General features: G+C 32.3%; 1 protein-coding gene across 1 annotated transcript; it reads left to right on the top strand.

Annotated features, from left to right (window-relative positions):
- Positions 1 to 6,311: 6,311 nt before the first annotated feature.
- Positions 6,312 to 12,497, top strand: LOC120355999 (multiple coagulation factor deficiency protein 2 homolog; the record flags this gene model as incomplete). The annotated part of the gene is made up of 4 exons (XM_039444774.1): positions 6,312 to 6,454; positions 7,111 to 7,197; positions 9,983 to 10,177; positions 12,342 to 12,497. Coding segments are annotated over 3 exons (399 nt in total), but the record flags the coding sequence as incomplete, so codon positions are not given.
- Positions 12,498 to 13,348: the final 851 nt, after the last annotated feature.

The raw sequence follows: 13,348 nt of genomic DNA on the forward strand, positions 1-13,348 counted from the left end.
CTATCTATTACACAATTAAGATAATAAATCGAGATGAAATGAAAAAAAATTATCAGTTCCACATAATTTATTCGTGCCAAAATAAAGTTGCAATTCACTCAAGGCATCATCAACTGTGGTATTTTAACTTTCCTTGCCCTATCACCATAGGTAAGAAAGTATTGCTTTCCGAAAAAATTAAGGTACCCCAATTTCCAAATTTCTATACGTTTTCAAGGTCCCCGAGTCCAAAAAGTGGTTTTTGGTATTGGTCTGTATGTGTAAACGATATCCATCTCAGAATGACTTGAATTTGGAACTTAAGGTCCTTACAATATAAGGGTCCGACACGAACAATTTCGATCAAATGCAATTCAAGATGGCGGCTAAAATGTTTTTCAGAAACAGGGTTTTTCACGATTTTCTCGAAAACGGCTCCAAGATTTTGATCAAAGTATAACTAAAATAGTCATTGATCTATCAGCTCTATCACTGCCACAAGTCCCATATCTGTAGATATTTCAGGAGCTCCGTCCCATCTATGCCAAATTTGATTTTAGATTCAATTATCAGGCTTTAGATACAATTTGGACAATAAATCTCAAGTGGAAAGATTGAGCATGAAATCTCTACAACTAATGTTCAGTAACATTTTCACCTAAAATTGAAAATAAGCTCGAAATTCGAGAACATTTGTGATTATTCAATCGCAAACTGTTGGCAACTGTTGATTCTATTAAATCATTCACTATGAAGAGATAGCAGATCTCGTGTGTCTCCAGCGTTATTGTCCTGTCACAGCTAGCTCAGATCTTTGAATAGTAGACTGAGATTTCGCGTGAACTTTAGCGTCAGGTGATCAATTTTCATAACGGCAAGGAAAGTTGTGTGAGTGCGCCACACCAGATTTTTTTTTATTAGACTTTCTTTTGAACTTTGACTTTAGTTTAGACTTTGATTAGATTTAGTTTGGCCTAAATAAATTATGTGGAACTGACAGCATCTATTCCATTTCACCTTAATATGGGGTATTCCACAACTTTTTTGATCATATTATTGTGGGATAAAAAATATTCATGTTACATAAATAAAAATATACATCTAAGTACCCTTATAATTTTTTGCCTCTACATGTTTCGGCTACTATTGCCATTTTCAAGTGATTTGAAAATAAATAATACTGATTCAAGATTCTTATTTTGATCTTATGTTTTATATTCATATGATTTTATAAACTAGGACTGTAAATTTATAGAGCTGTGCTTACACCAAGTTATTAACAATATGTTAATAACTTAATTCTTATAGATTCTATTAGATTGAACATAACTTACCATTCACATGAAGAACATATGTGTTTGTCAAGTTCCGTTTAATCTAATAGAATCTATAAGGATTGGGTTATTAACATTTTGTTTATAACTGGTGTAAACCCAGCTTAAGGGTACTCTGATTAATATTTTTAATTATGTTAAAAGTCGTCCTAAAGAAAAAAGACAATGCATGATACATGTATCGTAAATCATAGAAATACTTTATCAAGAAATACTTTTTTAGAAATATGGTACTGCATTCAGAAACGATGACTAATCTCTAGTTAGATTCCACTCAATAGGCTATAGGATGTTTTCCATCTTAGCCAAAGAGTGAGCGAAGTTTCAGTTTATTGGAAAACTCACACACTAGATCTGACAGGGAATCACCCCCTACACCTGAGGGCATTCTATAAAAAGCTTGTCACTTTCCACTTATTCAATGTGACACTATCCATCTCCCACACAGTCGCTATATATATTGATCAACCAATAGAAAGTAAATAGAAGCTGACGGCCGCTAATGGAAATTTTACATGCACATGAAAAAAACCTCTGAGTTCACATAAAGATCTTACGATATCTCAATGAAAAAATAGTACAGACCTTCTGAGTAAGTAGCTAAATGGAATAAGAACACACGATGTTGTCTTATCTAAATATCTCAAGACCCCTTATTTTTTTCTCTCCCGATCATTGATTATTGTAATAATTATTAATAGATCATTAATTAGCATTTGCACAAAATCAACTTCCAATTTATTGACCGAGCGAAGTGAGGTCTAAGATTCAAGTCGACGGTTTGGCATTTCTCTTAATGTTTGAATGTTTAAATGTTTTTATGTTATATGTTGCGCATTTACGGCGAAACGCGGTAATAGATTTTCATGAAATTTGACAGGTATGTTCCTTTTTAAATTGCGCGTCGACGTATATACAGGTTTTTGGAAATTTTGCATTTCAAGGATAATATAAAAGGAAAAAGGAGCCTCCTTCGTACGCCAATATTAGAGTAAAAATCAGACTATAGAATTATTCATCATAAATCAGCTGACAATGATTACACAGATGAGTGGAGAAGCCAGTCTATTGCTGTATTTCCATAATGTCTATAGTTTCAATCAGCTACTTGTGGATGAGAATACTGCGTGAGGTCTACTGTTCACAGAACTACTAGTTTATTACTATTTTCAGCTATTAGCATTTTTAAAAATGTAAAGAATAATCTCTCCTATAGTTAGGTCCACGTTACAATAAATGACAGTATTTGACCAACATTGGTGTTGCTATCCTTGTCTATCATTCGACAAATCAAACAGCGGTATATCCTTCTCTACCTCCGCAACAAGTGCTAGAAAGACTCATTCATGCTCAAGTTGTAAAATTTCTAGACAACAATATAAGCTTCATAACTTTCAATCGGGCTTTAGAAAATTCCATTCAACTGAAACAGCTCTGCTCCGTGTCACTGATGATATAAGGTTAGCTATGGACCAAAGAAAATGCACCATCCTCACCCTATTTGATTTTTCTAAAGCATTTGATACTGTTGATCATACAGTCCTTCTGAATAAGTTGGCTATTCTTGGTTTCAGTCACAACTCGTGTTTGGTTTAAATCCTATCTATTAGGTAGGAAACAATGTGTATCTGTCGGTGACAAAAAGTCTACTTGGAAAAACGTTATGCATGGAGTACCACAAGGTTCAATTTAGGCCCTCTCCTCTTCACTTTGTATGCTAATGACCTTTCTTCCATTATCAAATTCTCCAGTTTCCATACTTATGCAGACGACCTTCAAATCTATTTAAGCTGTCTCATAACAAAAATTAATGAAACAGTTGGAATAATGAATCAGGATATCAATTCGATAGTGGAATGGACAAGGAAAAATGGCCTTAAGCTTAATCCCATCAAACACAACCCATTATATTGGATATTCTCGTCTTATAAACAATATTGACCTTGAATCGATTCACAAAATTAGTGTAGATGGTAATGACATTCCTTACTGTAGCGTAGATGGTAATGACATTCCTTACTGTAGCTCAGTTAAAAATTTAGGCATTATTATGAATAATACTCTTGACTGGTCAGAACAAGTGAACAAAACTTGTAAAAAGGTATTCTCAGCCATGCATGCATTGAAGAAAATGCACGATATTCTCCCTAGAAACATTAAATTATTATTGGTTCAATCTCTCATCTTCCCACATTTAATGTATTGTAATTCTGTTCTTAACGATATGCAAGTCACTCTGAATGATAAACTACAGCGTTGCCAAAATTATTGTCTACGTTTCGTCTACTCTCTCCAACGCCATGATCATATCACCCCAGCCCACATTGCTAGTTCAACATTGAAGCTTCCCATCAAAGGCTTTTTCGAATAGTCAAGCTTGTTAGAGATATCTTGAAATACGGTAATCCGAACTATTTTAAAGATGATTTCAAATTTGTCTCTGAAGGTAGGAGGATAGATGCTACACATACTAGAACCGGAGAAAGTACTTTAAGGATACCCAATCATCGAACTACTATTTTCACAAAATCCTTCTTAGTCAGTGCCTGTCGTGCATGGAATGCACTTCCTGTTTCTATCAGGTCCATCGAGAGCCGAGCGAGCTTCATCCTGACTTTAAAAAAACATCTTTTGGAACAAATGACTGAAACTGTCCGGCCCTAAACGATCACATGACAACCATCCCCCACCCATCCCACAAATACAAACCTTTAAACCTGTTATAGAACGAATTGTATATATATATTATATAAACTCATGTTATTTCAATTATCCACTGCATACTGCTGTATATTACTGAAAGTTGATTACCTGATCTACTTTCAGCCTACTTCATTTTATTAATCAATTATTTGATCTTATCTACCTATATAATTATTTTACTTTATCAATTTTCTGTTTTTTTTCTCTTAAATATTCATATTGATTAAAACTTTTACAATATTTCCATTGATAAATAATCCTTAGTTTAAATAATGAAATTAACGTTTTGGTAGAGAGTTAGTGGGGAGGATATTTTTAATATTCTTTCCGAAGAATGGACATTGATATGTCCAAAGCTCCGCCAATTTATGTAGATGCATAACATATAATTATCTATAGTTATTATATTACAAATTTTTCATATCATATACTTTCAATAATTATTTTCTTAGTCTATATTATGTAAACTCATCTATAATTTTTCTGTATTGTAAGCTATTGTATATAAGTGTATAAGCCAGTATATATTGTAATCTACATAAATAAAGTACTCAATCAATCAATCAATCAATCAACATTGCTAGATCGTTATTCAACAATGTGGAAATATAATTAATTGACATAATATTCCATTCAATTATAAAACTTGATTAACAAATCATTAAAAACTATATTTCTTGACAAACAGAATATTAATTTATAAATAGAATTCTTGTTAGATATCTAATGAAAGATGAACGGTTCATTCTTGTTGGAAATGAACAATTAATATTGTTAAAATGTATGAATTCAGGGCTAGGTACTTATTTTTATTTATAAATAGAATTATGGTACCTTTTTTTTGAATTTAATAAAATAATAGATTAAAAATACAAATTATATAACAACTAGCAATCACACCATTTTCAGGTTTTTTGAAACCTGAAGATGATGTGATCACTAGAACTTGCTGTTATAATTTGTACTTTTAATCTATTATTTTATTAATTTCAAAAAGGGTACCATAATTCTATTTTATGAATGAAAATAAGTAGCCCTGAATTCAAACATTTTAAGAATATTAATATTGTTCATTTTTAACAAGAATGAACCGTTCATCTTCCATTAGATATCTATACTAGTATCAGCTATCTCTTTTCTGTATAGGGCTACTTTTATAGAAATAGAAAGAAAAATAAAAATCTTAGTAGGATAAATATTTCTACCCTTTTTGAAATATTTAATTACAACATATTTAAATGGCATCAATGTCCGAAACATGTTGTGATTAAATATTTCAAAAAGGGTACTTAAGATTTTTATTTTTCTTTCTATTAGTATCAGCTATCCTGTAAAGAGGGCAGTGGCAAGGCAGAGAATCAGCAAAGCTGTTCTCTCATCTTTCTCCACTGCCATTATAACGTGAACCTCACTATACAACAGAATTAAATATACCTGATTTAAAAAATGTCCAATTCTGTTTTTTTCAACAAACGAGAACTTCATTTAACAACAGAATTAAATATGCCTGATTTAAAACAGTTCAATTTTGTTTTGTTTAACAAACGATGACCTAATTATCTATTATGAATAAATAGGAAAGAATTATTGGCTTATACACGTACGGAATAGGAAATTCACAAATGACGCATCAACACGTCTGAACTACTGATCTGATTACTCAAATTTGCATATAGATTCTTAATTTACCGAGGATGATTATAGGCCTATTAAATTTTCAAGGATTCTGTAGGTCAAGATTTTAATCAAACCCTTTAGAAGCACCGGGTTACCTGCTTGTACAACACGATTGCATATGCCGGATTAAAAAATGTTCAATTTTATTTTGTTTTCCAGATGAGGAGGAAATTTTGCATACAGATTCTTAATTATTTACCAAGGATTGTTAAAGGCCTATTTGAAATTCTTCAAGTTTTCTGTAGGCCAAGTTTTCAGTTTGTCAAGATTTCAATTTTAATTTATTAAAAACACACAAAGCAAGACAAAATTAAACCCTTGCGGAGCACGGGTTAACTGCTTGTACAACATGGCTGAATATGCCGGATTAAAAAATGTTCAACTTTGTTTCCTTTCTCAGTTGAGGACCTCACAATAAAACAACATAAAACATTCAAATATGTCAGATTCAATAGGCTACTGTTTAATTTTAATATTACAGTGTTATGGGGGATGTTGTGATACTTTTTCATAATGAAAACACAAATTGAAACAGTCAACCACTTTTATTATCATATAAATAAGTAGTTGACAGTTTCAATTCGTATTTTCATTGTTCAATTTTGTTTTGTTTTTCAGATGATTATCTGTCTGGCAGTATTGCAATGTGTGGTCGCAGTGATGTCAATGAGGGGACCCCACCACCCCAGAGGCCACTATCACTACCAACCTAAGGGCAATAAAAAGTTGACTCAAGATACGGAGGCTCTGCAAGATGTCGAGTGAGTATACTGTACCTGAATTATAGATTAATCAAGTCATGAACTTTGTTTTCACCAAATAATGCAAAGAAAAATCCGTAAAAGACTTCCAAATGCCTCCACTTAATTACTTTTTTCTTTAATTAAGAATAAGAAGAATAATTTTACAAGAAATACATTGACATCGTCAGGTAAATATAAACAATAAATTGCTTAATAGTAACAATAATACAGCAATATAGAACACTAGCTACAAAACTTCACTCCACTCAGTATAAAAAAGTCATTTACAGTTAGCACTGCCTAATTAATATTATTTCTTTTAGTGTCTTCTTGAACTTATACAAAGGTGAGTGCTTGAAATAATCTGGAGTGGCATTATTACTTGGCCTGGGAGATAATTTAGATTTCAATAGTCCTAGTGGACAGACCACTGTTCAATTATAAATATTTAATGATTTCTTGGGATACTTGACAACTGGGAATTATTAATTTTTTGTTTTGTTTTTTTTTCAATCCATTCTCACCTATATTTCCAGGTAAGAATTTATTGTCATAGAAATAATAATTGTTAATTGATTCTAGAGACTGAAATTAATGTGAAAACTAGAACGGTACCGGTAGTTTATTGGTCTATAAATTATAAATATTATAAAAAATGCATGATATTCTTTCAGGCACATAAAAGAAGATCTGATGAATGTAAATCCAGAAGTAGATACAAGTAAGATGACACCTGAGGAGTTAGAGTTCCATTACTTCAAGTGAGTAATAAAGGCCCGGTTGCACAACAGCCGGTTAAATTTTAACCGTGATTAATTCCATGAGAACCAATCAGAATAGGCCTTTTTGATAGGACGGTGCCCACTCATTTTGAGTGGACGGTGAACGGCCCACTCCGTTTTATCAAAATGGCCTTCTCTGATTGGTTCTCGTGGAATTAATCACGATTAAAATTTAACCGGCTGTTGTCTAACCGGCACTAAGTCTTTCATAGTATTTCTTAAAATTCAACTTTGATAAAACAAAATAAGTGACTATATTCTGCAGTTAAACGGAACCAGAAAAGATGATGAGAGTCACCAATCTTTTGGTTAAGGAATTAATTAGTGGAAAATATACTTTTGTATGATTTGGATATGCTGTACACTTATTTATGATCATTCCAATTTATTTGCCATTTTATATACAGAATATTCCACTCGTAGTATGTGTTATTTCCAAAATGAAATGATAGTTCTGAGCGAAATTAGAATACCTACTCAATGAGTGGTAAATCAATTTCTTCAATCGTCATTGTAAGATTTTGATGGATTCATAGTGAAGTCCAGTTTTGAATTACCTAGGTACTATTTAATTCATAGTTTAGTTATTAGGTTCACTAACAGTATTTCATAAAAAAGTATACATTATGCAAGACAACAGTAAATAAAAAAAGATAAGAAATTAGATAAAAATAATAATACAATATACTTTTATATGATTTGAATATGCTGTACACTTATTTATGATCATTCTAATTTATTTGCCTTTTTATATTCAGAATATTCCACTCGTAGTATGTTTATTTCCAAAATGAAATGATAGTTCTGAGCGAAATTAGAATACCTACTCAATGAGTGGTAAATCAATTCTTCAATCGTCATTGTAAGATTTTGATGGATTCATAGTGAAGTCCAGTTTTGAATTACCTAGGTACTATTTAATTCATAGTTTAGTTATTAGGTTCACTAACAGTATTTCATAAAAAAGTATACATTATGCAAGACAACAGTAAATAAAAAAAGATAAGAAATTAGATAAAAATAATAATACAATATACTTTTATATGATTTGAATATGCTGTACACTTATTTATGATCATTCTAATTTATTTGCCTTTTTATATTCAGAATATTCCACTCGTAGTATGTGTTATTTCCAAAATGAAATGATAGTTCTGAGCGAAATTAGAATACCTACTCAAGAGTGGTAAATCAATTCTTCAATCGTCATTGTAAGATTTTGATGGATTCATAGTGAAGTCAGTTTTGAATACCTAGGTACTATTTAATTCATAGTTAGTATTTAGGTTCACTAACAGTATTTCATAAAAAAGTATACATTAATGCAAGACAACAGTAAATAAAAAAAGATAAGAAATTAGATAAAAAATAATAATACAATATACTTTTAGATGATTGAATATGCTGTACACTATTTATGATCATTCTAATTATTTGCCTTTTTATATTCAGAATATTCCAATCGTAGTATGTGTTATTTCAAAAATGAATTATAGTTCTGAGCGGAATTAGAATACCTACTCAATGAGTGATAAATCAATTATTTCTTCAATCCTTATTGTAAAGTTTTTATGGATTTATAGTGAAGTCCAGTTTTGAATTACCTAGGTACTTATTTAATTCATAGTTATTTAGGTTCACTAACAGTATTTCATAAAAACGTATACATTGATGCAAGAAAACAGTAAATAAAAACAGTAAGAATAAAAAAAGATGAACTAGATAAAAAAAATAATAATCGAATGACCTGGCTGGCTGAGGTCTGGTGTCACAGTTTTCAGGTCGCAACTGATCAATTTCAGGGCCTCTGACATGACCTAACGACTGCTTTTTAGGCAGCCGGGACCGACGACTCAACATGTCTATCCGAAACACATCCATCCGATGTGTCCATCGGATAAACTGAATGATTTATCAAGGTTTCTAAAATGCATTGGAAACTGGATTGAATTATCCAAAAAAGAAGACAATAAATGGAAAACTATAAGTCAAAATCTAATTCTAAGGAAATGGTTGAGAAGAGAAAGAAATTTCAAATGAGATGCATATGATTTGCTCCTTTGTTTGATATTTTTGAACTTTTCCTGAGCGTTCAAACTGTTTGAAATTCGGCTTTGAACTCGACGAATGAACGTCAAACAAAGGAACAAGTATAAATGAACCATTGGGAATTTCTTCCTCTTTACAACAATATCCTTAAAATTGGATTTTAACTGATAGTTTTCTAGTAATTGACGTTCTTTAATAATATCGAGACATCTATAAATCTCGAAAACCAACGTCGATAAAAGAGAATTTTACTAGACATTTTGTGTTGCAAATTTTATGTAGAATTTATTGTCTTCGGCTGTTACACCTTTCTTGGAAGACCCTGTATAATTACGAGTACACAGTGCCTTCTCTTTCTACTTGTTGGCACAAAAGAAAAGAAAAATGAAAAGGATACTAGTAATAACATTTATATTAAAATGAAAAACTACCAAGTAGAAGAATTTTGTTATCAATTCAGAACTTAATCTTTCTAAATTCAAAATTAATTGTTTCATGTGTTTTGTTTTGTTTCAATGTGGAAATTAGTGAAGACTTGGAAAGTCGCACATAACCTTTATTTGGACAATTTATTTTATGAAATGGGGATGAAAAGAAGTTTTGGACTGTAGTCTGTTTCTCTTTCCTTAAGTTGATTGTAAATGATAAATAAATAAATAAATAAATACAAGTATCCCTTTAGAAATAAATTAGATTATCATCAATTTTTGTCTAGGCTACACGACTTCGACAATAACACTAAGCTGGATGGTCTGGAGATACTGCACGCTATACATCATTCAACCCATCACGACCACGACGACTCTGAAGAGAACCACGGAGACAACCGGCACAAGTCTTCCGACCTCAAGGACCGCGTCGCACCCGACAAATACCACAACTGACGACGACGATATGCGCTACTTCACAGGTAGTAAAGTCATCAAATTTATATACAAATGATCAGAATGAAAAATAGTTCAGACCTTCCGTATATATATGCTAAAATAAAATGAAAGCACAATATTTTTCCCTTTTCACTGAAAATAGGCCTATTTTTTTTTACAAAACCCATGGTTCAAGCTCAAACTTCAATTTTTGAAGACTAGCCGGTAACACGAGCTCTTCAAGGTCTAATTAAAGACTTGACAACCTGAAAAATTGACCCACTGACATCTTGGAAATTTCAAAATAGGCCTATAAGCATCTTCGGTAAATTAAGAATTTATATACAAAATCTCAAGTTAATCAGTCCAGTAGTTCAGACGAGATGCGTCATTCGTGGATTTCCTATCCCGTACGTGTATGAGCCAGTTCGTTCCTTTAATTGACCGAGCGAAGTGAGGTCTAAGATTCAAGTCGACGGTTTTGACATTTCTCTTGATGTTTAAATGTTTATATGTTGCGCAACTGTACCAAATAGTTGAGAATAGTCAATCTCAAATTTTTTATTACCTCATCAGAGAGGCTTTTGTTCATATGGATGTTAAATAAAGCTTTATTATTATTATTATTATGTTGCGCATTTACGGCGAAACGCGGTAATAGATTTTCATGAAATTTGACAGGTATGTTCCCTTTTTAATTGCGCGTCGACGTATATACAAGGTTTTTGGAAATGTTGCATTTCAAGGATAATATAAAAGGAACAAGCGCCTCCTTCATATGCCAATATAGAGTAAAAATCAGACTATAGAATATTATTCATCATAAATCAGCTGACAAGTGATTACCCAGATGTGTGGAAGAAGCCAGTCCTATTGCTGTATTTCCATAAGGTCCATAGTTTCAATCAGGTACTTGTAGATGAGATTGATGCGTGAGGTCTACTGTTCACAGAACTACTAGTATTATGAATGGTTATTTATGCGCCAAACTCAGTCTTTTGGGCGATATTTTTCTGTTGTAACTCTGATTATTTTCCTTATGCAATAAACTGATGTTTTCTTTTTCGACTCCCGATTTTTGTATTTTAGTTTTATTATATAACTCAACCATAGTGAGTTAATTTTCTGATAGTACTCTAATTGTTTTTTGTATTGTATCATAGAACTAGCAGATTACCCCTGCTTTGCACTGGGGAAAATTTAGTGTTGTAAAAAATACAGTCTCTTCTTATGTCCAGGAAACATATAAGTCTTTGATTCATGAGAATTGTCATTTTAATTCAATATTCAAATTAGAATAATTAAAAATCTGGTGTGGCGCACTCACACAACTTTCCTTGCCGTTTTGAAAATTGATCACCTGACGCTAGTGTGCACGCGCATCACAAGTCTACTTATAAACAAAGATCTGAGCCAGCTGGTGACAGGACAATAACGCTGGAGACATACGAGGTCTGCTATCTCTTCATAGTGAATGATTTAATAGAATCAACAATTGCCAACAGTTTGCAATTGAATAATCTTTATTTCTCGAATTTCGAGCTTATTTTCCATTTTAGGTGAAAATGCTACTGAATATAAATTGTAGAGATTTCTATGCTCAATCTTTTCCACTTGTATTTTTTTGTAATTGTATCTGAAGCCTGATAATTGGGAATCTAAAATCAAACTTTGCATAGATGGTGCAGTGCTCCTGAAAATTTTACAGATATGAGACTTGTGGCATTTGATATAGCTTATAAAAATGACTTTTCTAGGTATGAATTTGATCAAATCGTTGGAGCCGTTTTCGAGAAAATCGCGAAAAACCCTGTTTTGACAACATTTTCGCTATTTTAGCCGCCATCTTGAATTATTGCATGTGATCGAAATTGTTCGTGTCGGATCCTTATAGTGTAAGGACCTCAAGTTCCAAATTTCATGTTATTCCGTTAATTGGGAGATGAGATAAAGTGTACACAGAAACACAGACACACACACACACACACACATACACACACACACACACACACACATACACACACACACTTTTATGGACTCAGGGGACTTTGAAGCGTTAGAAATTTAGAAATTGGGGTACGTTTATTTTTTTCGGAAAGCAATACTTTCCTTACCTATGGTAATAGGGCAAGGAAAGTAAAAATGAAATTGAATAATTGAAGATGAAATGAAATAATTGAAAATATCAACTTTTGAATTTTTTTTCAGATTTGATCGACCAGGTTTTAGCAGAGGATGACTTAGACAATGATGGCTACCTGAGCTATGTAGAATACGTGGTGGGCCGAAAGAAAGATCAAGATAAGAGGAACGCGGGTTTAAACAGACGATAAAATGGAATAAAATATTTTTTCACAATTGTTATCACGTCTTCTGTTATTCGTTTTCACCTATAATGAGGTCCACGTTATAATGGCAGAAATCGATTGTCATTGGTGTTGCTATCCTAGTCTATCATTTGACAAAGCAGATAGCGCTATCCTTCTTCCCTAGAAGATCTTAACGTTGCCAGATCTTTATTGACAATGTAGAAATCCAATCAATTAACGAAGTATTTAGTCTTGTTAAGGCAATTGACGTTACAATTCGATTAACATTGGTGTTGCTATCCTAGTCCTGTTCATTCGACAAAGCAAATAACGCTATCCTTTTCCAGCTCTGCAACTATGCCAGAATCGTTTTTAACAATGTAAAATTCAATCATTAACAAAAGTTTTAGTCTGATTAGGCAATTGACTGTTACACTTCGATTAACATTGCTGTTGCTATCCGTGTCTATCATTCGACAAAGCAGATACGCTATCCTTTTCCAGCTCTGCAACTATGCCAGATCGTTTTTAAACATGTAGAAATCCAACTAATTAACAAAGTATTTAGTCTTGATTAAGGCAATTTATGATTAATCATTGAACAATATATTTTCTTGAAGAAAAAAATATCTGATGAACAAGAACGAACGGTTAATATTATTACATCCGATGTAACTGATATAGCTATATCAGGTATCAGCTATGCTTTATAGAAGGCAGTGCCAAGGCAGAGAATCGGCAACGCTGTTCTCCTATCTTTCTCCACTGCCATTATACGTGGACCTCAATATTAAACAGATCCTAGATAATATATAATACTAATGATTTATTACAGTAAAAATTGACACATTCAACAATTATACTGATATAGCTATATCAGGTATCAGCTATGCTCTATAGAAGGCA

Source organism: Nilaparvata lugens, unplaced genomic scaffold (genome assembly GCF_014356525.2).
Source record: "Nilaparvata lugens isolate BPH unplaced genomic scaffold, ASM1435652v1 scaffold5473, whole genome shotgun sequence".
Classification (NCBI taxonomy): domain Eukaryota; kingdom Metazoa; phylum Arthropoda; class Insecta; order Hemiptera; family Delphacidae; genus Nilaparvata; species Nilaparvata lugens.